Here is a 26,958-nt window from a genome sequence, read left to right on the forward strand (position 1 = left end):
CTGTCGGCTTTATTTAGGGCTCCGTATAAACAAACAGCAAAGATATCTTAAGTGACTTGGCACCATCAATCGCACCCGCCGTCAGCCTGCACACGCTCCCGCTGCCGCGAGCCCCCCCGGGCCGGCATGTGCTACGCCCAGGCGTTGCATCCAGCCTTAATTTAGCTCCCGCTGCCGATCGGCAGCAGGACCAGCCTCCCTCCGCCAGCCCCATTGGCAGCTGGAGCTGCCCTAAAATAATCTGTGGTCAGTGCTACTCGCACAGGGACTAGCGCAAAATAACCCGTGGCCAGTGCTGTTCCCAGGGAGCCCAGCACAGCCAGTATCTCCGCTTCCCCGTTGCACAGCTGGCAGCCACGCGAGCACACAGCTGGGAAGGGGCTCGGGCTCAGGGGAGCCCTTTGCTTTGGTGATGGGCTCCGCTCGCAGCCTCCGGCACAGGAGCATGAACCAGAGATAAAACCACCCCAGTGCCACAAGTGGACATGGGATTTAGCAGTGGTTTGCAGAAACCCTGCCCCCCCCCCCCCCCCCCCAAGCGTATCCCACCCAGGCTGGATTTGGGAGCTGGTGCCCCAGCCCAGGGAGAAGCACCAGCGAGATGCTACAGCCCTTCCCGACAGCTCTGCTCTCCTGGTTGTTTTTAGAAGGAAGCACAATTCCTGGAGGCCTGGCTGACTCCAGCCTGTCTGAGCCGCTCGCCCGCTCCACGCTGAAGGCTGAGACAACCTGTTTGGAGGCAATTACAAAGCGGAGACAGCCCCTGCGCAAGCAGCCGCCGCCGCGCGCTGAGGAAGGAAAGTTAGAGCTTAAAAAAGCTCCGAGGAGAAGGTACCGAGGCAGAGCAGATGGTGCAGCGGGAGCTTCCTGGGCAGAGCTGCGATTGCTCCCCATTAGGAAGCATATGGGCAGCAGGCTCAGCTGCCTCCCGCCCGCCTCGGGCCCGCGGCTTGGCATCGCAGGTGCCCAGGCGAGCGTGGGGCTGCTCAGGGGGCCACAGCCTGCACCCGCGCAGGGCTGCGGGTCGGCGCCGGATCCAGGGGAGATGGGTGTTCCGCACCTTGCACGCGCCGAGCGGCTGAGACAGCAAGAGCTCAGCTGCCCGGGAGGCACGACGCCGTAATTAGTGGTTTCCTTCAGCATCAGACACCCACAGCGAGCAGGAGGCTGGCGGTGCTGCTCATCGGGGTGGATTAGCGCTGCCAGGCTTGCTGCACTGCTACCGGGCTGCGCCCGCTCTCGCTGCGGCTTCTGGTTCGGCCAAAAGCCACCGCTCCAGCACGGATGGTGGTGGTCGATTTTGGACCCCGCGCTCCCGCAGCCCCTCTGGCCGCCCCAGCCTCCACACGGGATGGCTTGGGGACAAGCAGCCTGCGGGGAGACCTCGCAGCCGCCGGCCAGGGAAGGGGAGGCCTTCAGGGAGCGTTTCGAGGATAGGTTCATTTTTGCAGCTTTGGGGCACGGCGAGGAGCTCGCACCACACTTCCAGCCCCTCCTCGGGGAGGCACAAGCACCAGCCGGCCCAGGAGGGGCTCGTGCCTGGCCTCCCCCAGCCCCGCTGGATTCGGTGCTGGGCCACTGCAGACTCTTCCCAGCGGCTTTGGCCAAACGGGGCTCAGTTCCCCTTCCCGGGGACGAAGGCTCCTGCCAGAGCAGTCACCGCTCCCAGGAGGAGCCCGGGGCCCGGCATGCTTTCCCACTGCCCTGTTTCCAGGTGCGTGGCTCTGCATGGGCAGTGGGATCACCCACACCAAGCCGCTTCCACCCCAGCACGAGCACGGAGGGAGACGCTTCCCCAGAGCAGGAGCCACAGCACAGGGAAGCAGCATCCCAGAGCGTGCTGCACCGCCGGGCTCGCTCCGGGAGGGTCTCAGAGCAGAGCCACTGGTCCGACCCCGACGGCACCTTTGTCCCCTTAATCACCAGCCTGTCTGATCCCCTCCCCACACACGACGGCTGCACGGACAACAGAAACAGCTCACTTGGTGGAGAGTGGGATTCAAAGCTAGCAAAGACACGAGAGGTCTCAGTTCTTGCCCCACAGGGCCAGATCTGGCCTGTTAATGAGCCCAGCTTTGCTGGTGATGGTGATGTGTTTGGTCACTGCCAGGGATTCTTCCTTTAGGAGTTACCGCTGCACAGCCAGACCAGCACGTGCCGCAGCATCACGGGGAGGCACGAGGAGGTTACCTAGGGGTTACCGCACTACAGCGGGACCTGGCAGCTGCCCTGGGGGCTCGCAGGCTCCTTTCAGCCTCGGGAAACCCAGGGCAGCAGGCAAGTCCTAGAGATAAACCACAGAAATCCAATACGGGAAGAACACCAGCGCTTTGCCATCAGCCTAGAAAACACCATAAATCCAGCGGCCCAGCACCACGCAGTTTTAAGGCTGCTGGTTCAGGACCATGTCCAAGCTCCAGCGACAGGCCAGCGTACGCAGGAAGCCACCCACAGCCCCAGAATAACCCCAGGATCTGAGATAACAGGAGCTCAGATGTGCAGGGACCTGCCTCCCCGTGAAGCTCTGCAGCCACCTGGTTGCATCCCCAGCTGTGCCCAGCCCCAAGCACCACCTGATCCTGCCTCATCACCTCCACGGGACACCGCTTTCGTAGCACACCACAACAAAAAGCAAGGTGCGTGACCACATCAGAGAGCGAGCCCGGCTCCTGAGCCCACATGAGGCTTGCTTGAGCGAACACAAGCCCAGGGCATCCTCCTCCACAGCCAGAGAGCAAGGCTTGCATGGGCTGAGTGCATGCACCCCTTCCCTCCTCCAGCTCAAGAGCCAAATTTCAAGACACCTTCAACCTACAAGCCAGGAGGAAATATCCTAGGGATCTCTGCATCTTCTACCTGTCCTCTCCACCTTCTACCTGTCCTCTCCACCAGCCTAGCTCCAGAGCCAGCAATAGCCCAGGGCTTTTTCATTAGGGGAAAAACAGAAATATCTTCTCAAGTAAGTAGCTGCTATTGCACTGCTGATATTTAGGGCTTCCAGCATAACAAATGGAGCTTCAGCTTCATTAGGTACCATGCCAACTTAATCCGAGACATCCAGTACAGAAAGAGCTTAAATTAGTTTGTCTGATGCTAACTTGTAACAAACAATATGCTAACGCACGGATGGGAGTGACCTGCCAGCCTGCAAGGAGCAGCAGAAGCAGCCGAGCAGGACGTGCCCCAGGACGAGGGGATGGGGAGCCGCCTCCAGCAGAGCCCTACAAACCCGCACGAGAAACTGGGGCTTGCTCACATCTTACCTGCCTGCTCACCATGTGCATCACTGCAGCAGCACCACAAGCACCTTGCAACAAGGAAAGAGGCAGCACCCGACCACGTCCTTATGTGGGAGAGGCCCCGGGGCGTGACGAGCTGCAGGTGCTTCGTTAAGGCCCTGGCGGACATGCTCTGATGGGCAGAAGAGGCGGGGACGAGCTGCAGGGAGGCTGCTGTGCGAGGCAGGAGCTGCTGGGGGGTGGTTTCCCCCAGGTGTGGTTCTGCAGGATGCTGCCACTGCCACCGTGTCCCCGTCCCCGTCTGCTCTGCTTAAAGAGGAGTTCCAAAGCTGAGCAGCTTGTGCATGTGCTTTTCCTGCTGTATTTCGGGAGGGCCTCACGGGAATTGCCATTACTCCTTTGATCTGGGTTTTACCACTTGATTTAGGGCTCAGCTGAGGCATCTCAGGTCCTCGCCCGAGCTCTCGGGGCCGCAGCGGGGCAGCCGGAGGATGCCGGGATGCGGCGGCAGCACCGGCTCGGCAGTGCACCGCGCCATGCCACCCCGCCGGCTGTTATCGCAGCCTAATTGGGGAGCCATATTTCTAATCACATCCCACTTAATTTTAGTGGCACTCGAGCGCTCTGCTGGGATCAGGTGATGCCCTTGAAGTCCATCCAAGGGCTTTTACGGCGCGGCTGAGTGCCGGCGGCTCTGCGCGCGGAGGACGGGACCAACACGCGCCGCGGCCCCGCTCGCCCGGGCAGCACCGGGGGCGGCGAAACGGGGGGAATTTGGCCGGGCTTCCTTAACGCCGCGCCGCACGTTTCCAACGGGGGAATTCCTATCGGGCTGTGTCAGCGCAGGAAAGGTGGTTTATATCCTGTGCGAGGCCGGGAGCCTGCCCCGGCCTGACCTGCAGCCGGTGGGAATTGGGGCCGGGGGGGCCGGACAGAGGGGCTGCGGGATTTGGGGTGAAACCAGGTGGGAAAACCAGGCTGCGGAGGGGACCGGACCCGGCAGGGCGCCGGCGGCGTTCACACCTGGGCTCCCCGGCTGCAGGCGAGCACAGCCCGCACGGTGCCTCGGGCTCCCGCTGCACCCGTCCGCAGGGCTCCCGACCCGTCTCCCCGTCCGTCCCCAGACAGGGGACGTGGTGGCAGTGCAAGGGGCCGTCAGGGCCGTGATTTGGGGCTGCAGGGGGGCGGCGGGTGCCCTCGAGCCTGGCCCCGCGGGCCGGCGCGGGAGAAGCCCGTGGAGCCCCCTCCGCGGCCCCGCCAGGCCCCTGCTGACGCGGGGCACGGCCAAGCGAGCAGCGATACCATCTCGTTTTCTTCTGCTTCTTGTTTTTTGTACCCTCTCAAAGCTCTTTGCTGATTGCAAATTGTTATCATGAAAGCGCATCCGACGCTGCGATAGCAGATAATGCCGCGCTCGCTCCCAGGCACGGCTGCTCCCGCTCGCCGCCGCCTGATAAACCCTCACGGCAGCTGCAGACGAGAACACGGACGCGAGCGCTGCGGGATTTATCGTGCCGAGCTATCTCGGCCCATCGCTTCCTGCTCGTCAGCACTCGCGCTGCCGGTGCCGGGACCGCCGCGGGACGTGGACGTCCAGCCCGCATGGGGTGGCTGCTCCGTTGGATGTTTTTCCCCGCAGAGAAGGCAGCAGGCGCTGGGGACGGCGGAGCTGCACCAGCCCCACGCGCGGCCGCCCGCCTGTTAGCAAAGGTGCCAGGAGGTAGTGGCATCGCTGGCAGCGGTGGCTTCGTTAGAGGTTGTTTGTGAAGCTGCCGTACCTAATGCGTCGTGGCGGCACAGGGAGCACGCGGTGGCCGGGCTGCACGTGCGGCGAGCTCAGTCGAGCCGGCCTCCGCGCGCTCCCAGGCCACGTGCATCCGCCTGGCTCGGCCCTCGCAGCCCTCCGGGGACCGGCAGCGCTGGCCCTGCCGCCGGCAGCTCTTGCAAAACCGCTTCGGTGAGGCTTTTGCAATGTTTTGTTGTTTGCTTTTTTTCAGTCCAAAGGGCAACAAAAAGCACAAGGATTAATTCCCGCTCCGTGCGACCCACCCGTGGGCTCACGCTCACGGCAGCCGCGTTGGTCCCGGGGTCTCCCCGTGCTGTGAAGCGCTGCCGCTGCGGCGCCGGGGGCCGCGGGGGGATCGGGGCATCGGGGGCTCCGCGATGTGGCGGAGGCTGAGGAAACGCTGCCGGGGATTATCCGTGAGCGGTGGTGACCTGAGGCACCTGAGCCGAGACACATGACGGCACCAGCGGACAGCTGCTAAGCGGGGGAGCGCGCACGAGCACGCGGGAAGCCCGTTTGGCGAGGGCATGCACCTGCGTGTGCATACGTGCGTCTGTGCATATGTGTGCGTGTGCATGCACATGCATGTGTATACATGTATGTGCATGTGCATACGTGTGTGTGTGCATGCACCTGCCTGTGCATACGTGCGTGTGCATACGTGCATGTGCATACGTGTGCGTGTGCATGCACGTGTGTGTATACATGTGTGTGCATGTGCGTTTGCATACATGTGTGGGTACATGCACCTGTGTGTGCATATGTGTGTGTGTGCATGCACCTGCGTGTGCATGTGCGTGTGCACCCCCCTGCGTGTGCACATGTGCGCGGCAGCGTTCGTACCCCCGGGCCGGGGCTCTGGTGCCGCGGGTCTCGCCGGCGCCTCTTTGGGGCGGGGGCACGGCGCGCCGGCTCTCGCCGCTGGCGCCGGGTGCTTGGCGAGGCGATCGCCCTGCGTCCCGGGCTCCTGGGCCCGCATGAAAAGCGTTTTGTCCCCCGGCCTCGGCGCAAGCGCTGCTGATTGGCGTGTGTGCCGGGGCGCAGCGAGGACGAGCGCGGGGCCGCGCGGGACCCGCTCAGCAGCTCGCCGTGATCAGCCGCGTTCGCCAAAGAGACGGGAGGGAAACCACAAGCACCGCTGGCAAAGTGTTTGCCCTGCTCTGCATCGTATAGTGCTCAGATAAAACGCTCCAGTGATCATTACGCCGCAGCCCCGTAACAGCAGCTCCTGGCCTCGAGCGTTAATGATATCCACCCAATTAGCAGCTGTGAACTCCGCGTAGCCCGGAGGATTAGCGAAATGAAATCATCGTGGCGAGGCGTAAGCAGTTAACGCCGCTAATTAGTCATCGTGTGAATCCGAACCCAAACACTAAACCTTTCCCAAGAAGCCGGCGCCGGGAGCGGGAGAGGCCGTGTCCCCCGTGGCAGGCGCAGTCGCCGCTCGCCAACCCGGGGACGCGGCTCCCAGGCAGCCGGCGGTTCCTCGCGGCATCATCCCCGGCTTTCACACGAAGGCCCAATGCAAGCGGCCCCGCTGCCTTTCCGCTCGCCGGCTTTTCCCCTGTGGAGCGAACCATCGCCCTCCGCTCCCGGCTCGCCAGCGGCCGCAGGCCATCCCCTCTCCGCTGCACTTTAAATGGGAGATGAGGGATTTGTTCCCCTCGTGCCGAAGCTTTTACTTCGTTTTGCGTTTGCAACCGCCCGTTCTGGGCGCAGGCCGGGCACCTCCACCCCTCGCGGCATCCCTCCTGCCTGCAGCATCCCTCCTGCCCCTCACAGCATCCCTCTTGCCCACGGCATCCCTCCTGCCCGCGGCATCCCTCCTGCCCGCAGCATCTCCCCTGCCCGCAGCATCTCCCCTGCCCGCGGCATCTCCCCTGCCCGCAGCATCTCCCCTGCCCGCAGCATCCCTCCTGCCCGCAGCATCTCCCCTGCCCGCAGCATCTCCCCTGCCCGCAGCATCCCTCCTGCCCGCAGCATCTCCCCTGCCTGCAGCATCTCCCCTGTCCGCGGCATCCCTCCTGCCTGCAGCATCCCTCCCACCCGCGGCATCCCTCCCGCGGTCCCCACGCCGGAGTGGCTGCCCATGGCCCCCGGCAGCCCGGCCGGGGCCTCCCGCGTCCTCGCTCCCTCCGCTCCTGGAAACGAGAGCTGTTTACCGAGAATTTGCCTTGCCCGGGGATACGTTATTTTTACACGTTGCTATAGTTACCGATACCATTATAAAATTAAGCCTGAACCTTGTGGAAGAAATGGATCTGTCAGAGGCAATTATTTAAGCGAGCGAGCTGTTTATCCCGCGGCCGGGAGCGCCGGCTGCGTGCGAGCGCGGCGGCAGCGCGGGGAGACGCGGGGAGCCGGGGGCGAGTCCTGCCGCGGGGCCGCGGCGGCCGCGGGAGCCCCAGGAGCCGCCGGTGCCAGCGCCGGCGAGCGCAGCCCGGGCACGTTCGCCGCGAACAAAAGCGGGGCCGCGCCAGCCGGCCGGGCTGAGAAAGCGCTTTCAACCCTCTCCTTGGCTCCCTCCCGCAGCTTCTGGTTTTCCCATTCGCCTGGCTCGCTAAATATTTTTTCCTTTCCCTTGCACTTCTCCTCAGAGGGGCAGTTGTGCCGGGCAGGCGCCGCTGCCAGCTCCCAGGGCCGGCGGCCAAGCGGAGCGCGGCGTTAAGGTCGCTCCGGGCGCGGGCGGCCCGGCGGCGAGCAGCCCCCCGCGCACCGAGCGCTGGCCCCGGCTCTTCCCGGGCGCTGCCGAAAGCCCGGCCGCACCCGGCAGGAAAGCGAAAGCAGGCCAAAAGTTTCCGAAACTCGTGCAGGTTTGGTTTAAAGCGGCGGGTCGGCAGCTCGCCGGGGCTTTCGGCCCCCGGGAGGGACAGGGATGCTCGGCAGCATCCCGGCAGCTGGGGGGTCCCCGGGGCGGCTCCGGCTGCACCTTGTCGGCAGCTCACCAGCCTCCCCCGGACTCCCGTGGGATTTGAACCCGGAGGATGATGTAACTGGAGCCGCCTCGCCAGCCCGGCTCTCCGGGGCGCTTGGCCCTGGGCAGCGTCCGCCGAACGCCGGCAGCACAAAGCGCGTCTTTCCGAGGCACTGCACGTTCCCGTCCGCCCCATGGCCTGGGAAATCCCGCGGCAGTCCATGCCAGGGCGCCGGCCTCGGCAGTGTCCCGTGGCCCCGGCCACGCAGGCCGAGCAAGGCTGGGCATGAAGGATTTCCCCTGGTCACGGGGCGCTGAGCGGCAGCACCCCAGCACAACCTCCTACGAGACACCTGAGAATCCACACAGGCCCACCGGCCTTTGCTGGCTCCCAGGGCTGCTCTGGCACCCGGCAGCCGCCGGGCCAGAGCGGTGCCGCGGCCGAGGTCGATCCCCGGCCCGGGAGACGGCGGCTCTCTCCTAACGCCCGTCTTTTCGCTCAAGTTGTGCTTATGGGTCTGGGAAAACAGCCGCTGGGCTGGAAAGAGCTGAGCCCTCGCTAAACCACGAAATTGGGGGGAATAACAGCGCCGGAAGCGAGGACACAGCACAAAAGCAGTTCCTATGACAACCCCAAATCCCCAAACTGTTTATCCTCTTTAATAAAAATCTACAATAACCATGAAACCAGGGAATAAGATTCAATAAGTCCGACACGAAATAAACTGGTAACAGCGTAAAGCGTGTAAGCGCTTTGCTCCCGCTTCGTTCCTCGCTTCCAGTGAAGACCCTGCCCCAGCAAAGCGAGAGCGGGGAAGGGGCTGGCGGGGGTGAGCCGCTGGCCCCCAGATCCCGCCGGGTGCCCTGGCCCGTCGGATGCTGTGTGCAATCGCGGGAAGGTCGGCAAAGGGCGGCTCCGTGGCCCCGGCGGCCGGGCAGCGGGGAAATACGCCCCGTTCGAGCTCGCTGTTGGACGGCGAGGCCGTCTCCTTGCACCTCGCCCCCTCTCCAGCACCAGCCCGAGCCCGGGGCCAGGCGGATGCACGGAGCGGCGAGGCAGGCAGAGACGGGCACGGCGTCTCCCGGGGGCAGGGGCAGCATCCCGGGACCCTCTCGCCCTTTCCGAACCCCTCAGAGCGTCTCAGCCTGTCCTGCAGCGCCCGCACGGAGCCTCGCTCGTGCCTTTGGGCACCAGCGCCGCTCGCCATCGGCGTCCTGGCACGGGGGACCCTGTGGCACCGCGGGGGCCCTGTGGCGTTGCAGGGTCCCTGTGGCATTGCACGGTCTCCGTGGCACCATGGGGTCCCCGTGGTGTTGCAGGGTCCCTATGGCACCCCAAGGTCCCCATGGCACCACTGGGTCCCTGTGGCGTTGCAGGGTCCCTGTGGCATTGCAGGGTCCCCGTGGCACCATGGGGTCACTGTGGCATTGCAGGGTCCCTATGGCACTGCAGGGTCCCCGTGGCATTGCAGTGTCTCCCTGGCATTGCAGGGTCCCTGTGGCACCACGGGGTCCCCATGGCACTGCAGGGTCCCCGTGGCATTGCACGGTCTCCGTGGTGTTGCGGGGTCCCCATGGCACTGCGGAGTCCCCGTGGCATTGCAGGGTCCCCGTGGCACCGCAGGGTCCCTGTGGCATTGCAGGGTCACTGTGGCATTGCAGGGTCCCTGTGGCATTGCACGGTCTCCGTGACATTGCAGCGTCCCCATGCCACCACGGGGTCCCCGTGGCATCGCAGGGTCCCCATGACACCAGAGGGGTCCTGTTGCTTCGGCCACCGCGGGGCCTGTGGCCATTTGGATGGTGCCGAGGTGCGGAGGGACCTGCCGGCGCCTGTGAGCCGGGAGCTGCCGCGGGGCTTGCACAGCCCGGGTGGCCACGGGGACAGGGATGGGGTGGGATGGGGACAGCCGGGGGGGGGATCCAAGCGCAAGGGCATCCCACATGGACACCAAGGCCCGGGGAGTCTCTGCTCCCCTCCTCGGAGCCTCCATCCCCGCGGCCGGGCAGGGGGCATCCAGCCCCCTTTCCCTCCCCTCCTTGCTCAGCCCCACGAGGAGAGGGCGAAGGGTAAAGCCCCGGCCCGGGAGCCCCCCGCAGCCCCCCGCAGCCCCCCGGCGCCCCGGCCGCGCTCCTACCTGGGGCCGCGCTCGGGCGCTCGCTTGTGCTTTCACTGCCGCACGCCCCGGGCTGCCGGCTTAAAGGATTTTCCCACAATAACCACCAAATCCGTCTCCTGGGCAGTAAGCCGCAGACCTGGGCCCTTCCCTAGGTACACAGCCCGCCCGCCCGCCGCCGCGGCTCGCTCGCCGCTTTGCATATGCTTTCCTCAAACTGGATTTCCCCCTCCCGGCCCAGCCCCACGCTCAAAAAGCCCCAAATCCCTTTAAATCTGATTTCGTTTCCCCTCGCCCGCGAGGTCTCTCCCCGCTGTCGGTCTCACCCACGTGTTTTACATACTCTGCTCGCAGCCCTCGCTCCGGCTTTCGGCGTCCCGGCGTCCTCGGGGGACGCGGCCTTGCAGCCGCCCCGCGTCCCGCGGCGAAGGACGTGGGGGCTCCGGGCACCGGTGGCCCCGGGACGGGGAGCGTGCGCGGGAAACCAGCCCTCGCTCGGTGCAACTACGTCTCGGCTCCTGCCGCCGCGCCACGGGGCCGCCGGCTCCGCTGGGGCTCGCGCGGAAAGGTCTGCGCTCGCCGCCGGAGCCCGCGACGCTGCCCCACTCCTACCTCGGTGGGACACCGAGCTGCCGCTGGAGAAGAACCGTCCCTGAAGCGTCCCCAAAGCGTCCCCGCGTCTCGGGCCGTGTCCCCCGGGGCCGTGATGCAAACGCGTTTCACGGCGGCGTCCCTCCGCCGGGCGCAGCGTGCCCGCGGGGAGGACCTCCGCGCCCGGATCCGGCCCCGGGACCTCCGCGCGCAGACGCTGCACGCTGTCGTCTTTCACTTCTCTATTTCGATTTCGCAGAAAGAAAAACGGGTGAAGGAAATTGGAAGCTGGCACCTGCAAGCCGCTTCCAAGGGCGCGGGCAGCAGCGCGGCGGTGGCGGCGGGCAGAGCCCCGGCACGGCGGAGAGGCAGCTCCGACGCGCCAGATTCCCGCCTGCCCCCGTCCCTTCGTGCCCTGGACGGCGGGCGAAGCCGCGGGCGCTCGACCGGGTCCCCGACCGCAGCCGGGCAGCCAAGCGTGGCTCTGCGCTGGGTTTAACGAGGACGGGCTCGGCGCAGCGAGGGGACCATGCAAAGCGCCGCGGGGCCGGGAAGGTGCCGGCGGCCGGCGCCGGTGGGGACACGCGTCCTCCGGGAGCAATCGCCGGCCGGCGGCGAGGCAGGAGCCGATCCCGCGGCGCATCTGCTTCTCCTTTCTGGTGCCTCGCCGAAAAAGTCCCCGCTTCCTCCCGCGGCGCGGGCCAGCGGTGCCGCGCTCTACCGGGCCGCGACGCGGATGCTGGCGTACTCGGAGCCGGCGGTGCCGGGGCCGGGTGCCCGGCGCGGGGCTGCCGGCAGGTGCTGCAGGTCGGCGTAGTGGAGGTCGGCGTCCGCCGCGCCGGGCCGCTGCGAGGGCGAGAGCCGCGCGTGGGTCACCATGCCGAAACCCACCGCGCCGAAACCCACCGCACCGAAACCCACCGCGCCGGCGGCCGCTGCCCGGCAAGGCGCCCCAGAGCCCCGTCGCAGAGGCCCGGGAGCCTCGGGAGATGCCGCCGGCTCGGCCTCCGCCTCCTGCTCCTACCTGCCCGGCCGGCGCTGAGGTCTCGGCGTCCGGCACGTGGGTGCTGGGGGAGAAGGACTGGCGTTAGAGCCGAAAGCGGCAAATTTCCCTCCCCTCCCCGTGCAACCCAGCCCCGATCCGGCCGGGCTCCGGCACGCGGCACCGGCTCCCCGTCCCGTCGCGGGGCCAAACCCCGGGGTCTCCGGCAAACGGAAGCGGTGCTGCAAACGTGCACCAGCCAGAGCTCCCTGCTGGGGACAAAACAAGGCTCCGAAGCGGGCGGGAAGCCGGGGGCGGGCGGACAGGGCAGAGGCTGCTCGCGTGCGGGATGCAGGTGGCGGGGACCAACCTGGGGCTGCCGGCGCTGCCACCTGCAAAGAGAAGAGGAGGAGGGTGAGCGGGGCGCGCGGCAGCCCCCCCGGCCCCTCGCCGCCCCCCGCTCACCTCCCCTCATCCGCCGGTAGACGCAGAGGGCGACGCAGAAGCCGAGGAGGAGGACGGAGAGCACCGTGGCCGCCACGGCCGCGCTGGGGAACGGGGCCCCCTCTGCGGGGACACGAGGCTCAGCGCCGGCCCGGGGACACGGGGACGCGGGGACACGGGGACGCGGCCCCGCGGGGCACCGGCGGCTGCGGCGGGGCCGACTCACCGCGCACGTGCACCGCGGTGCCGGGCCCCGAGCAGTAGACCCGCTCCTCCGCGTCGGCCTGCAGCTTCACGCAGTAGTAGGTGCCGGCGTCGTCGGGGCGGGCGTCGCGGATGCGGATGGTGAAGTCGGTGTTGGAGCCGTTGGCCGCCCGCGTCACCCGGGGGAAGGAGCCTTTCTGGTCGTAGATGGTCCGGTTCCTGCCGCCCGAGGGCTTCAGCCACCGCACGGGTCCCGCGACGGCGTCGCCCGACACGGTGCAGTGCAGCGTGAGCGTCTGCCCCACGGACACCGACACCTGCCCCTGGGGCTGCCGCAGCTCGAAGGCGCCGGCCGCCCCGGCACCGGCACCTGCGGGCGACGCCGAGCGGGGCCGCGTCAGCCGGACGGGTGCAAAACGGAGCCCGGAGCCGTGCGGAAAGAGGCGATTCCCGGGGGGAAAAGCCGTGAAATGCTCCTAAGGGTTAACGCGAGCCGGTAGGGCTGTTCGGGCAGCCGGTGCCCGGCCTTTCCCGGAGCCCAGACTTGCCGCTCCGGCACCCGCTGCAAAACCCCGGCAGCCCCGAGCCCCGCGCTCCGCTCGCCCCGGACGGCCGGGCTGCTCCGCGGGGCCCCGGATCGCGGCGGGGCTGCCGAGCGCGGCTGCCGGCACGGGGGGCGAGCGGCGGGGATGCTGCAGCCGGGCCTGCCGGAAAAACCCCGCGCCAAGCCCCGGCGGCAGCTTCGCCCTACTCACCGGCGAGCGGGGCCGGGCAGAGGCTGAGCAGCCCGACAAGGAGCGGAGCCGCGGCGGCCGCCCGCAGAGCCATGGGCACCGCCGAAACTTTGCGCTCCAACTTCGGGAGGAGGAAAAGGAGAAGCTGCACAGGAAATGGAGGCGAGCGGGCGCCGGCCGTTAACGCTTGTGCTGCCTGCCTGGCCGCGGCGGCAGCACGGCGGGCGTTAACCCCTGCAGTGCGGCACCCGGGGCCGAAGCACCGCCGCGCTCGGCCCGAGCCGCCCGCCCGGGCTCGCGGCTGCCGTCGGGGCAGCGCGGCGCCTCTGCTCCCGGGCACGGGCGAGGGGCCGGGGGCTGCAAACCCGCCGCGGGGCTGCAAACCCACCATGGGGCTGCAAACCCGCTATGGGGCTGCAAATCCACCGCGGGGCTGCAAACCTGCTGCAGGGCTGCAAACCCGCTGCAAATCTGCCGTGGGGCTGCAAACCTCCCGTGGGGCTGCAAATCTGCCATTGGGCTGCAAACCTCCCGTGGGGCTGCAAATCTGCCATAGGGCTGCAAACCTCCCGTAGGGCTGCAAACCTCCCGTGGGGCTGCAAACCCGCTGCAGGGCTGCAAATCCGCCGTGGGGCTGCAAATCCGCCGTGGGGCTGCAAACCCGCTGCGGTGCCATCTCGCAGGACGGCAGCTCGGCGGCCCCCGGGGCCGGCAGGGACACGGTCCCGTGACACACCGTGGCGCAAACGGTTTGGAAACCCTCTGGGCTTGCGTGGAGGTGGCAGAGGAACTCGCCCCGCTGCCGTGCCCTTCCTTCCCCATTCGCCATGCGGCCGCCCCGGAGCCCCCGGGCCGGATCGGGAGCCGGCCGGCAGCGGGACGCGGGTCTCGCCTGCCTGCTGCTGCTGCTGCTCTGCAGAGCCCCGGGTGAGTGCGGGGCCGGGGCCGGGGTGCCGCGCGGGGCATGGGGTGCTGGCTGCGGCTGCGGGACCCTCGCAGCCCCCGCTCTCGCCATGCAGGTGCCGGTGCTCAGGAGGACGAGAGCTTCCATCTGTGGCAGCCCCAGGGGCAGGTGTCGGTGTCCGTGGGGCAGACGCTCACCCTGCACTGCACCGTATCCAGACACGCTATAGTGGGACCCGTGAAGTGGCTGAAGGCTTTCGGCAGCAGTAAACAAATCGTTTATGATCCGAAAGGCCCCTTCCCCCGTGTGACAAGGGCGGTGAACGAGTCCAACACAAATTACACCATCCACATCAGTAAGGTCCGGGTCGAGGATGCCGGGACCTATTACTGTGTGAAGTTTAAGAAAGGAGAGGAGCAGGATGAGGAGTATTCATCGGGAGCGGGCACGGAGGTGTTTGTGCATGGTGAGTGGTGCTCTCGGCTCTGCCACGGCCCCCCGGAGCAGCTCCCGGCCGGGAAGCGGCCCCGTCGGCGCGGCTGCCCTCCGTCACAGCGGGCTCCGGGGCGAGCGGGGCTGGGCGGGGGCCCTGCGCCCCCTCCCCTGCCCAGGCCGCGTTCCCTGCCCACGGCAGGAGCGAGCAGGCAGCTCGGGGGGTCCCTCCTGGAGAGCTGCCCAGCAGCCAGGGCCGCAGGCTGGGCACAGCCGCCTCCCCCGCGAAGCCCCTGCTGCCCGGCTCTGCTCCGGGAACGGGGGGCGGGAGGGGGGTCGTGCGGGGGCCTGTCCGTGGCAGTGTCTGTGCCCCAGCCCAGAGCGCTCTGCCTGCTGCGGGAGAGCCTGTGTCCCTCGCCCTGGAGCTCTGCGGCCCCGGGGGTCGGGGGGCACCTGGCCCATGGGTAACCGCCTCTCCCCGCAGCCAGCCCCACGTCAGTGGCTGTGTCTGGGCCTGAGCACAGAGCGGAGCCGGGCAGCTTGGCGCGTTTCACCTGCACGGCCGGAGGCTTCTTCCCCAGAGACATCAGTGTGGAATGGCTCAAAAACGGGGCCCCGGTAAGAGCTCCGGGGCCCCGGGTCACCGCCGGGCAGACAAACTCCTCCTACGACATGGTCAGCGCGGTGGAGCTGACCCTGCGGGCTGCCGACGTCCGCTCCCAGCTCACCTGCGTGGTCAAGCACTCCACTCTGCCCGCCCCGCTGAGGCAGACGTACAACCTCAGCGACGCTGTGCGAGGTGAGGGCTCGGCGGGACCGTCGCTCGGAGCATCCCGCTCCCGAGGCCGTGAGCGGGGCTCGGCGCGGGGAAGGGGCCCGGGCGGACGCGGGTGCTGGGCACCGAGCGCCCCTTCTCTTTGCAGTGCCGCCCACCGTGCGGGTGCTGCCTGACCTGCCCAACCCCGTCGAGGTGCACAAGACCGTGAACTTCACCTGCTCCGCGGAGGGGTTTTATCCAGACGCGGTGACCCTCACCTGGCTGGAAAACGGGGTGGAGGCGAATGCGGGGAGCCCCCCGCACCTGACGGAGACCTCCCAGGGGACCTTTGAGCTGCGGAGCCTCCTGGAAGTGCAAGCGACGGAGGAGAAGAATCAGTCCGTGTTCACCTGCCGGGTGGTGCACGACTCCCAGAGCCCCGTCAGCAGCGCCGTGACCCTGCAGATCGCCGTGCCGGCTGCCGACCGGGGCCCAAATAACGAGTCGCTCGCAGGTAAGGGTGAGCGTGAGCCCGCCACTGGCCTTAGACGCGGTCCCTGAGGAGGAGGTTGTTGGCTCTCGTCCTCCCGAGAAAGCTCAGTGCCACCAGAATCTTGCACGGGGTAGCGAGAGCCTGCCCAGCTCCACCCGTGTCCTGCTTTCCGCTCTCGGCACCATCCCGAGCTGCCGCTTGCCCTGCTCGCGTTAGGACACAGGCTAGGCCAGGTCTAGCACCCCCGCGGGATGCAGCCATCAGGAGCAGAGCTCCCAGCGGGCTGAGCCCTTCTGCCCCGGCTGCCGTGCAACCTGCCGCTCCCGGAGCGGCGCAGAGCCCGGCCCAGGCTCGCTGCGGCCCGGCTCCGTGGGGCCCGGGGACTTGTTGAATCCCGGAGGCGGCAACCAGGACTCGTGAGCGCTGGCGCAGGATTCGGTGCGCTGCAGCTCCGACCCAGCAGAACCGGCCCGTCCCAGCCAAGGCCAGCGGGTTTAGGGACAGGAGACCTGTCTCCGTATCAGGGTGACGCTGCTAGGACTGGAACTGTCATCCCTAGCGCTCAAGATGTCACCGCCCCGAGGCACAGGCTGTCCCCGCTGCGGCACAGCCCCACGGGCACCGAGCAGCCAGGCCGGCACCGCCGCCGGCGCTGCGGGACCCGGTCGCGCGGTGGAGACCCGCCGCGGCCCCCTCCCTGCTCACCGCCTTGTCCCCACCGCAGACCAGCAGCTCCTGTCCCTCGCCGGCCTCTACGTCGGGCTCCTGCTGGAGAAGGGGCTCTTGGGCCTCGTCCTCTTCTTCCTCTTCAAGCGCAGGATGCAGTGAGAAGGTCAAGGCTGCCCGGCGGCACGGCGGGGGCTGGCGGGAGCCCCTGGCCGGGCAGAGCAGCGTGCCCGGCTCCAGCTTCGGCCCCGGAGCCACTTCCCGGCTCTGCGCCCTTCCGCACCGTCCCGCCGGCCCTTCCGCAGCGGCAGGCGACGCTCGCGCCGGGGAGGAGACGCCACGGTCCGGCCGCGGCAGCCTGGGCCCGGCGAGGCCGGCGGGAAGGGCCACGCTCTGCTTTGCTGTCTCTCCCTGAAAATAAACGGTGTGGAAACACACAGGGTGCTCCGCTGCGGCCTGCACCAGCGGCCCCGGGGCCCTTCCCGGCTCCCTCCGGGGCACTGGGCGGCCCTGGGCGGGAGGGGGGTTGCCGCGTTCCCGGAGGGGGTTCCGGGATGGACTGGGACGGTGGGTCCGGCAGGCTGGGGACGGTGGCACCCAGGGCCCCGCACCGCGGGGATCTCATCGTGGTCCCCAGGTGGGAAACGCCGGCTCCTCTCCTCGGCCCGGGCACGAAGACGGACCCACTTAGAGGCCGACGCCTGGGGATCTGCCTGGGAAGGGGGCTGAGGGCCTTGGGGCGCCTCCCGTTCCCGCTCTGACACCGCCGCCCCTCCGCTGCTTCCCCGCTCCGCTCCGCTCCGCCGCGGTGCTCGGCGCTGCACACCCGCGCCGCCGCCACCACCACCACCACCGCCGCGCCGCCAGGGGCCGCTGTGCCGCGGCGCCGCTGTTTCCGCCCGGCGCGGTTTGGGCGGCGCGCAGGGCGGGGCGGGGCGGGGCGGGGCGCGGGAGGGGGCAGGGCCAGGCGCGGGGCTGCCCGGCGGGCTTTGGGCGCTGCACCGCGGCAAGATGGCGGACAGGGAGGAGGCGCTGAGGGAGTTCGTGGCCGTGACCGGCGTCGAGGAGGAGCGAGCGCGCTTCTTCCTGGAGTCCGCCGGCTGGGACCTGCAGGTACCCGGCCCCGCCGCCCGGCCCGGCCCGGCCCCGCCGCCTCCCGCAGGCCCCGCCGGGCCCCGCCGCCGCCCCCCTCGCCGGGCTGCGGGCGTCGGGGCCGGCCGCAGCCGCGGTCATTTGCGCTGAAGCCCGCCCCGTCTTCCTCGCCGGGCTGGAAATGCTTAAATTTTCGGCGCGGGGCACGGCATTCGAGTGCTTGGGGTTTTGCCGGATTTTCCTAGGTTTTCCCTAAAAGCCAGCGGGGAGTTGGGGTCGCCGTTGATTGTAGCAGCGGCCTGGACCCCCCCCCAAATTAAGTGAGGCATCAGGCACCTGGTGCCGGCCCCCCCCACCGAAATTTATTTATATCTGGCTTTATTTAATTAATTGTAGGCCTCTACCCGTGGGTGTCACAAAAGCAGCTATTTCAGAGTAGAAATTTTAGCGTAACCCCTGCAAAAATATTGCAGTATAAGGGCCTCTGTTCGGGGAGGTCATTCTGAAATAACCACTGCAGTACGTGTCCTGGCGTAACAAAGCCAAACACTAGAAACTGGCATTAGGAGCTTGGCTTTGCTAGGACTTCAGAGGGGAGAAATCATGTAAAATATCTTTAGTGTTGATGTGGTTCAGGAGCTTTAATGTGATAGAAACTTTAGTTGTTGTTAGTGGTTTTTTTTTTTTTTTTTTTTTTTTTTTGTGGAGCGCTTGCTCTCATCCTGAAAAGGTGCTGTGGTGTCTCTTTGCAGATCGCCCTTGCCAGTTTCTACGAGGATGGGGGCGATGACGACATCCTGACTCTTCCCCAGCCAACACCCAGCTCTATATCCAGAGGCACTGCACCCAGGTGCGGTGAGAGCCTCAGCTCACACCAATCTGCTTGTTGGGGGCTCATAAACCAGAGTGGAAATTACTTACTTAAAAGTGCATGCTCTATCCAAAGTATCGATGTATATTTATTAGAGGAAACATCTTTGCATTTTGATGTGCTTTACCTTATATGACTCTTGAGAAATCGTGAAAAAGTCAGCATTTATACATCTCAGGCTCTGCTGTTGTTGCACAACTCATCCGATGACCAGTTAGGATAACTTGCCTCATTGCTCAGGAAAAACTTGCTTTGCGTTTTGAGGCTGGAAGGCAATCAGTAGGTAACCATTTTAGTTTTTGTAGGTAACCCTTTCTTTTAAGCAGATTGGATCTCCCCAGGAGAAATATTTTGTAATTTTGTATGATGCGTTATCTGATCAGGTCTAGCATTTTACAAAAAGATGTTGATTTGGCCTTGCCAAATCCCTGTGCAGCCGGGAAGTACTGTCCCATTTTAAAGAGAGGGAGTATGGGGAAGAGGGTTACTGGCTGTATGTTGAAGGATCTGTGTGGAAAAGTGGTCTGGGTTCAGACTTTGAATAAATTCCATATTGCAAAAACACCGTCTACCTCAGTTTGGATCGCAGGTAACAACCTCGGCAGAAATAACAGGAGTGAAAGGCTGTGGAGGCTGGACTTGCCTGGGGCCCAGAAGGGTGACCTGAGTTTGTGTGCATTCGATAATGGTTGTTCTCTGAAAAAGGCAGCCAGACCTAGTACGTTAACAGGGAAGATGACTGAAGATTTACTGCTTTTGCTGCGTTTGCAGCCACCTTCCGAGTCTCCTCCAGGGCACCCGCTATTCTTCTTTGTTGGCGTAATTGGAACAGACGTCCAGGAGCTTGGTTCATCGCTCAGTTACCCCTGTGCTGACCTATGATTTCACAGAAAAATAGATCAGACCCTAAAAGTAGAAAAGAGTCAAACTAACGTGCTGTGTATGTTCAGGAGCTTTTCTTATGTGGTTGAAATGTGTCCTGAGGCTGACATAGTTTGATTGGCTTTGATTTGCAGTGACCATCGGGTAACATCGTTCAGAGACCTTGTTCATGCACAGGAGGATGATGATGAAGAGGAAGAGGGACAGCGGTAAGTTTTCAGTTAAAGACGTAGACCTATGGTTTTGTCTCTGCCCTCATGCAACGGTTTGCTACTTGTATACAGATTTTTTTTTTTTTAAGTGGGTTTAAATTGGTAGGAAGCTCCTGTACTGGAAAATCTCAGGTTTGACACAGAAGGGTTGGTCTGTGCAGAGTCTGTGTGCGAGCATGTGCTCCTCACTTCTGTGTGAACACCAGCTTTCATCACCGAATTGTGCTGAGAGAGGAAAAAGTCTGAGGTAGACTGTGGAAGCCCTAGACTGAGAATGGAAAAAGGGCATGAGCAACATTTGTGTCTGCAGAGAATGCAAATGTGGGAATATTACAGGGAATGTTCTTTTTGCTTGTTTGTTTTCCTTTGAAATGCAGTTTAAGGGGAATGTAAGGGCTAAGGAGATAGAAAGGAAAAATATGTCCCCTTTTCAACAGTTTTTCCCTTTAAGGTATACTGATGGGATAGTTTTCTACAGTGTCAGCTGTAAGTAGTTAAATACACTTAAGGTTAACGTGCAGAGTAAATTGAATGAAGCTGACACACCCTAAGGTGGCTGAGCTAGGTAGGCTGTGTGGTCCTCCTCAACCAGGTGTGAGCTTGCTCAGTGTGTGTTCCAAGCCAGCTGGAAAGTATTAAGTGCTCCTGGAAAAAGACTGGGTTTAATTGCACTGCACTGACTGTGGATTTATTGCTTCTAGTTCAGATCAGTCCTGTGTGTGGTGATCTTTAAGTGTAGAATGAATGTGTGTCTTCCCTCAAAATACCGATTGGATGTGACCTATATTCTTCCATCTTAGAGAAGAGCTAAAAAAAGGTGTCAGAGACCTGCTGAAATTCCTGTTAGGAGTTAGCAATACAGCTGGTACTAGAATTTGAAACTGAGCTCTGTCAGTTTAGACTCTCTCTTGCTAGACCGGAGGGAGTTGAGGGTCTGAGGTTACTTCATTATCACTGATCAGTGGATGATTTTACACATTGTTGCACTGCTGGGATTGTTCCCTAAAATCCTGTAATTACCACCTATTGTAAGCAGCTGCAGTGGAAGATATACTGGTAATAACTAATATTTGTGTATCTAATCTGTTTCATTAAGCTGTACAAAAATGAACAACCAATCTTGGTTTAAAACTGCTGGGTCCTCTCACATGCAGCTCCTGGAGAAGCACAGGTCCATGTGAAGGAACTGCAGTCTTACTCAGATGTGTGCTTGCTGTCTAGGTTTTATGCCGGAGGCTCAGAGAGAAGTGGACAGCAGATTGTTGGCCCTCCAAGGAAGAAGAGTCCCAATGAGCTGGTGGAAGATCTGTTCAAAGGAGCAAAGGAGCATGGAGCGGTGGCAGTGGACCGGACAGCCAAGAACAGTGGCGAGACTAGCAAGCCTAAAGTGAGGAGCGATGAATTCTTTTTTCCTTTCCCATTTCAGTTGTTCTCAGCTGGTGGAATCTGCTCTTCATTGCCACTGTGATAGCTCTGTAATGCTGCTGACCCCTGGAATTTTCTTAAAACAGCAGAGTCTGGACTCCTCTGTTAGTGCAGCTCTAGCTCATATGTCACAGTGGCAAGGAAAGCTACTTCGTTGTGTCAACTAGTTCAAGCTGCTCGTTGTGTCTGTGGGATAATACATGTTGCTGAGGCTATGAAGCCCCCATTTATTCAGAGCGGTATTGGGGAAAGGGAATGTAGCTGTTCCCTGGGTGTATGTTGTTCTGTAAACTGTTTGCCTGCCTCTCTCTTGCAGCCGTTTGCAGGGGGAGGGTATCGCCTCGGGGCTACTCCAGAGGAGGAGTCTGCCTATGTGGCAGGAGAGAGGAGGCAGAACTCTGCTCAGGATGTGAGTATCTCTCTCTTCTGTTTTGTGAATGTCACCCGAGGGATTTCTGTCCTATAGCTGCAAAGCTTGAGAGCACAGAGAGTTATAAAGCCTGATCAGTACATCTTGCTTCCTGTAGGATTTCTGATGAGAAAGTAATAGATGCTTGGGTCTTAAGTAAGCAGTGTTCTGATGAACTTCTAATGAAGAACCTGAGTGTTCCTTAGAAGAGTAGGAATCTTTTCTCAGCCTCTTTAGTGTGACTATATTGATCACACAAGTAGTGCGCAAAGAGCACTAGGCAGTAAAGTCTTCAGCTGTTGAAGACTCATGGAAGTTAGAGCACCAGTGCAAGATGCTGTCCTGCTTGGCTTGTGAGCAAATGTGCACCTTGACCTTGGTGGGAGCTTGGCTTAGGCTCCTTGCCTAATGCACTTCTGACTCTTCAACCGTATTTATCAAAAAGGGGACAGTAGTGCTGTCTGAGATGTCACCCTCTAGGAACTGATGTGAGAGCATTACATAGCCAGTGCCTGGGTTTTTTTCTCCCTGTTGATTATACCAGCCCAGAGGAACCTTGCTGGAACATTGTCTGCAGCTTGAAACCCCTCTGCTGCTCAGCAGCTTTTCACTTTGCTTCTGGTTATTGTTCTTACTAAGGTGCTTCAGTGGGGCTGATTGTTTTTTTGGCACAATTGCAGGTGCATGTTGTACTGAAGCTGTGGAAGAGTGGGTTCAGTCTGGACAGTGGAGAGCTGAGGAGCTACCAAGATCCATCCAATGCCCAGTTTCTTGATGATATCCGCAGAGGGTAAGGGGAGAGAAAGAACAGACTGTACTGTGAAATGCAGGCATTTATGGAACCTAGGGTGCTGAACCAGTAGCATATTTCACTTGCCCTTTCTTAAGAGGGCTGAATTCTTAGTACAGAAACTGGCAGGGGGGAAAACATGAACACTTATTTTAGATGAATGGAGAAGCAGCTTTGGTTTGTGTGGGGCCTTGAGCGTTCAAAATGAGCAAACAGACTTTCATATTTGGGGTGACAATTTCTGATGCATCACAAAAAGGCATGTTAGTCTAGGCTAGAGCCTGGGAAAAGTAGCTTTTAATTTGTGTCTGTCAGTGGGGAGGTTCTTAATTAAGCAAGAATATACTGTGATTCCTGGAAGTCCAGAGGTCCATGGTTGCACCAGATCCTGTGGTTGGCACTTCTTCACTCTCCAGACTTGTTCCTTCTTCAAGGAGATTCCTCAGAATCCTCTCTCTCTGTGCAGGGAGGTCCCAGCAGAGCTGCGCAGGCTAGCACGGGGTGGACAAGTGAACCTGGATATGGAGGATCACCGTGATGAGGATTATGTGAAACCTAAAAGTGTCTTCAAAGCTTTTACTGGAGAAGGACAAAAGCTGGGCAGGTGAGAAGGCAGCAGCGCTGCATTGGTGTGTCAGTGGTCTGTGAAAGTCACTTGAGAGTTTTGGTGGGATGAGCCTATTGATTCCTCCCTCTGAGGAGAAGGTACTTAGCGTGTGTGTGGTATGTGAGGTGTTCCTCCGAGAGGGGAAATGGGGCTTACTGTTGTGTGCTGTGGGATGGCTCAGCCTTTTAGTGGCAGGAGGCAGATCTCCAGTTTGAAGCCATCACATTAGGTTATGTAGAAGCAGTGTTTCATAGTCGTAAGACCCTGCTCCTATGGATGTGCGAAGACCCATGATGTGGTGCTCTAATGGGAGATGGTAGTGTTGAAATTATAGACAAGTGCCTGCTTACCTGTGACCTTATTAGCTGGTTCCTGAAATTATTCTTGCATCTTCCCAGCTTACATTGGTGTCTCTTGACTAGGAAACCTGGTAGTCGGGCCCAGCAGGCAATAAGCTTGTGTGCCTGGCTGCTGGCACCTCGCAGCCTGGTGATTCGTTTGGTTTGTAACAGCTCTCCTTGTGTCTTTTTGTTCTCAGCACTGTCCCCCAGGTGATGGGCACCAGCTCACCAGCCCAGCAGGCAGAGAACGAAGCCAAAGCCAGTTCTGCCATCAGTATTGATGAGTCGGAGCCCATCACCAACATTCAAATCCGGCTCGCTGACGGCGGGCGACTGGTCCAGAAATTTAACCACAATCACAGGTACAAAGGCAACAGGAAACACAGGTTACTAACTGGCAAGGCCTGAATGACACTGCGAACTGTGCACAGCTGGAGCAGATGTTAAAATCCTGGCTAGCCTGCTAAAGGGAGCTCTGGGGATCCTTCTGTATAGGTGAATAGGAATAAACTTATTGTGGGGTTCTAAGGCAGTCATTAACTGTTCGAAGGATAGGATTTGCTTTCCAGGTAGTGATGGATTACAGCTGGTGATAACTGTATCTGGGAGGTTCAGTATTATCAGCCTAACTTTTCTTAACGTCAACTATAGAAAATGAAACTATTCTAAGAACTGTAGAAGCTGTCAGGTAATTAGGACCTTGGTTCAGTTATTCTGACTTCCAGCTGAAACTTTTCTACTGGGCTATTCCCTGTGCTGACTGGGGCACAGAGGAGTGCTCCTAAAACAGTTCGGTTCCCCTGGCTAAGCAAAGCTGGCTATATAATCCATTGCTTCATTAGACTTCTGTCCTGAAGTTCTTCTCATCTAGCTGATCTTGGAGAGCCTGAGCATCCTCCAGTCTCTATAGGAGAATAAAGCATGCTACAAAGAGTTACAAAAACCCTCTTCCAGGCTCAGGTGCAGGAAATAGATCCAATGTTGCTGTTGCAGCTGCTTTAGGGGGTTGAGATCATTTAGGTTATGCTGTGTGTGATAAGCAGTTACTTATAACAAGTAGTGTCAAGCGATGCTCACTAAACCTGATCGTTAATCCATTCGTCTTGAAGGGTTCTGAAGCATTTTAAGTAGTTGCCTGACACCACAGGCATTCAAGTTGGAGAGTGAAAAGAGTATTTAGTTGAAAAAAAAATTAAGTTGGAAATCCTTAAACTAATAAAGCAGCCTGTGTTATTTCACTGAATAGGAGCCCATGGAGGAGTAGCTGAAATTGTAGATTTGTCTGACTGTGGCCTCTGCTGTTAGTTGGGAAGCAAGTGCAGTGACTGTAGGGTTGCATGCTCTGGGAAGGGTGAATTTAGCCATGCGCTTCTGCAGGGTGTGAAATAACAGCGTCACCCTTGTGTCTTTGATCCCTTTGGACAGAATCCGTGACATCCGGCTCTTCATAGTAGATGCCCGGCCAGCAATGGCTGCCACCAGTTTCATCCTCATGACCACCTTCCCAAATAAAGAGCTGACTGACGAGAACCAAACCCTGAAGGAAGCCAACCTGCTCAACGCTGTCATTGTTCAGCGGTTAATATAAAGGAACCCATCTCTCGCCACACGCCTGCCTGCAGTGCGCATGTGTCGTCTCGTCCTGTGTGTGCACCTGCGCCGTGCAGCACAGGCTCACATCTACTCGTAGCGCTGGGTTCTTAGGTCTTGGTTGGACTTTTTTTCTCTTTAGTTGCATTTCCCATGTTTTTTTGTGATGATCAGTGGACTTTAAAATAAATAAACAAAACGAACCAGTTTTGAAAGGAGCTGCAGCCTATTGTGCCACAAATTCTCCCTGGGGAGTTTAGTTACCTTTGCGGATTGCATTACTGCACTCTCTAGAGGGGAGGAAGGTAAAGGGGAAGGGAACTCCCAGGGAGCAGTTTCCGTCCATGCCAATTAACTGCTTATAGCAATCTATTACTCTTCCCTCTCCTCCAAGGACTGCTACAAAATACTCTTCATTTTTGCACATTAAGTATAAACTACACCAGAATGGGTGATCTGATTGCCAGGATAATGATGACACTACTGTAAGCGTGTTGTGGGGGGAATCTTTGTGAAACAGCTGCTGTTGTTTAGAGTGTGGGGAGAGCTTGGATGTGTCTTCTTGGCCTTTTCTGGAGAGAAAGTTTTGACTCTCCTTCCCCCAGCAGAGCTCGTATGGGCTTCATTGCAGTATCCACCTACTCTGTCTGCACTTTCTCCAGTAGTCCAGATGGACTGTTTGCAGTTTTAACTTGCTGTATTGCTTTTCTTTGAGAAACACAACTTGCTGCTGACTTCTTCTCTCCAACAAGGCACAAAGCTGAATCAGTGTGAAGTGATTAAAAGTAAAAGGCAAACAGTGTATCTTACTGGAAAGTGGAGAGGTTTTATTTTAAAAGATGAATTATCAAGATGTTGGGAACAGCTCAGGTGGAAAAACTCAAGGCTGTAGTAACCTTTGCTTTATTTCCTCTCCTCTGCTGTGTACCAATATAGCTGGATACCTGGAATTCTCCAGCGTTGGTCCGTTCCACTGTTTGTGTTTTGGGCTCAGGTCTCTGTTTCTTTCTCTTTCCTTTGAAGAGGATCCTGTGGGTGAATTCAGTGCTCCCAGATAGGAGGGACTGGTGGCGCTGGCTTGGTTCAGGCGGTGTCGCGTGTGCAAGTTGCCGCCTAGCGTCGTGCTGCGGCACTGGGCGCCGACCTGCAGCCGCTCGCTCTTCCAGCCCTGGGCTTCGGAGCAGAGCTTCAGAGCTGGGCTGAGCTCTAGGCCAGACATCAGCTAGCTAGGAGCTGTGCTAAGACCAGCAATATCTCTTTGAAAGAAGCTGGGTTGTGGCTATGCAAAGTGTTAGAGCATGCACTCTGTTTCCTGTTTTAGTCGCCCTAAACCCCTGGGGCTGGTGCACTCTAAGTCCACCCCCCCAGTGCTCTGAAGCTTTCAGATCCTCACCCTAAGTGTGAGCAGAGAACAAACCTTAGGTATGCGTAGTCCGGGGGAAGGCCAGCAGGTTGGGCAGGTTCAGCATGAGGAACTCGCTTGGCTGGATGCATTAATACAAAAGTGCGGGAGTAGATACCAGACCTAAGCAAGGGCATTTTTTTATAGCAGTTTCTCTACTGAGAGTTGAATTAACTCACATTTTTTCATTACTAACTGGATATATAATGTGCGTAACAGCAAATTTGTAAATTATTGTGAAAACAATCATTAAAAACACACAAAATAGGAACATGGCGTTTGACCTTTTCTAATAATGGCTGCCATCTATTATTGTATTTTGGGTGATGTGTATGCCGATGTCTACTCTTACGGCTTTGGGGTGCACTGCTAGCAGGCTTCCCAATGGTTAGCTGTCTTCGGCTAAATGAGATTGAAAAGCTTGGCAGCATTTTTAAAGACTTGCTCTGACGGGTGAGCTTGGGGTTTGCCTGCATCGTTTGCTGTATGTTATGACCACTTACTGTCTGTGTGAACTAGTGTGCAGAGAATCCAGAAAGGGAACTTCCCTCACAGTTAAGAGTAGTCACAACTGTCTGGTGGGAGGAGACTTATTTTAAGTTTGTTTGTCAGGGGAAGCCTTGCATCCTTGTTTCCTGACCTTCCTCTCCCCACATGGCATTTTGGGGACCTGGGATAACATATTCCAGAGTGCTGGACAGGATGCAGCCCTAGAGCCGGAAAGAAAGCTTATCTAACAGACAAGAAATCGGTTGTCTCTTGTTTCTGCCTCGGTTCAGTGGTGGTATCAGAGGACTGAGGAGGTGGCTAGCTGGCATTCATGATCTTTGGCTGGATGAGCTGGCTGCATTGATGCCCCCAAATTAATGGGAATTGGCAACTAGACAGCCAACAGCTCCACTGAGGATTTTGTTGCATAGATGCTGCTCGATGATGGGAAGTTTCACAGCCAGGTTTTCTATCAGATGGCTCCTCGGGAGTGGGATGGAGAGGTGGTAACTTCAGAAGGGCTCCTGGTCCTGAGCTGTTTCTCTGCTATGAAAAGTGAATTTTATGCCCTAAGCCGGAGGGTGG

The 26,958-nt window shown here is 60.5% G+C and overlaps 3 protein-coding genes across 3 annotated transcripts; 2 read left to right on the forward strand and 1 right to left on the reverse strand.

The window, feature by feature from the left end:
* Positions 1-11,224: 11,224 nt before the first annotated feature.
* On the reverse strand, positions 11,225-13,105 carry LOC112987265 (signal-regulatory protein delta-like). Its single transcript, XM_064521814.1, has 6 exons — positions 13,033-13,105; positions 12,300-12,647; positions 12,095-12,196; positions 12,000-12,021; positions 11,672-11,714; positions 11,225-11,493 (listed from the first exon to the last, which is right to left on the reverse strand). The coding sequence occupies exons 1-6, from the start codon at positions 13,103-13,105 to the stop codon at positions 11,365-11,367; spliced, it is 717 nt and encodes a 238-aa protein (XP_064377884.1). The 3' UTR covers positions 11,225-11,364.
* Positions 13,106-13,606: 501 nt separating this feature from the next.
* LOC112987256 (signal-regulatory protein beta-1-like) lies at positions 13,607-17,089 on the forward strand. Its single transcript, XM_064521673.1, has 5 exons — positions 13,607-13,938; positions 14,031-14,381; positions 14,832-15,146; positions 15,271-15,618; positions 16,322-17,089. Exons 1-5 carry the CDS (start codon positions 13,839-13,841, stop codon positions 16,423-16,425), a joined length of 1,218 nt encoding a protein of 405 aa, XP_064377743.1. The 5' UTR covers positions 13,607-13,838; the 3' UTR covers positions 16,426-17,089.
* Positions 17,090-17,222: 133 nt separating this feature from the next.
* NSFL1C (NSFL1 cofactor) lies at positions 17,223-24,700 on the forward strand. The gene is made up of 9 exons (XM_064521674.1): positions 17,223-17,376; positions 18,108-18,205; positions 19,243-19,317; positions 20,542-20,707; positions 21,062-21,154; positions 21,835-21,944; positions 22,411-22,548; positions 23,090-23,254; positions 24,318-24,700. The coding sequence occupies exons 1-9, from the start codon at positions 17,275-17,277 to the stop codon at positions 24,478-24,480; spliced, it is 1,110 nt and encodes a 369-aa protein (XP_064377744.1). The 5' UTR covers positions 17,223-17,274; the 3' UTR covers positions 24,481-24,700.
* The last annotated feature ends 2,258 nt before the right edge of the window (positions 24,701-26,958 follow it).

This window comes from Dromaius novaehollandiae, chromosome 16, assembly GCF_036370855.1.
Source record: "Dromaius novaehollandiae isolate bDroNov1 chromosome 16, bDroNov1.hap1, whole genome shotgun sequence".
NCBI classification, from domain to species: Eukaryota; Metazoa; Chordata; class Aves; order Casuariiformes; family Dromaiidae; genus Dromaius; species Dromaius novaehollandiae.

Bases quoted from the DNA above. Each gene is read 5' to 3' on its own strand.
- LOC112987256 (XM_064521673.1), top strand. From the start codon at position 13,839: ATGCGGCCGCCCCGGAGCCCCCGGGCCGGATCGGGAGCCGGCCGGCAG. The intron at 13,939-14,030 runs GTGAGTGCGGGG...CTCGCCATGCAG, and splicing joins GCTGCTCTGCAGAGCCCCGG to GTGCCGGTGCTCAGGAGGAC. The intron at 15,147-15,270 runs GTGAGGGCTCGG...TTCTCTTTGCAG, and splicing joins CCTCAGCGACGCTGTGCGAG to TGCCGCCCACCGTGCGGGTG.
- LOC112987265 (XM_064521814.1), bottom strand. From the start codon at position 13,105: ATGGCTCTGCGGGCGGCCGCCGCGGCTCCGCTCCTTGTCGGGCTGCTC. The intron at 12,648-13,032 runs GTGAGTAGGGCG...CGTCGCCCGCAG, and splicing joins CTGCCCGGCCCCGCTCGCCG to GTGCCGGTGCCGGGGCGGCC. The intron at 11,715-11,999 runs GTTGGTCCCCGC...CTTCTCCCCCAG, and splicing joins GGCAGCGCCGGCAGCCCCAG to CACCCACGTGCCGGACGCCG.
- NSFL1C (XM_064521674.1), top strand. From the start codon at position 17,275: ATGGCGGACAGGGAGGAGGCGCTGAGGGAGTTCGTGGCCGTGACCGGC. The intron at 22,549-23,089 runs GTGAGAAGGCAG...TTTTGTTCTCAG, and splicing joins GAAGGACAAAAGCTGGGCAG to CACTGTCCCCCAGGTGATGG. The intron at 23,255-24,317 runs GTACAAAGGCAA...CCCTTTGGACAG, and splicing joins AAATTTAACCACAATCACAG to AATCCGTGACATCCGGCTCT.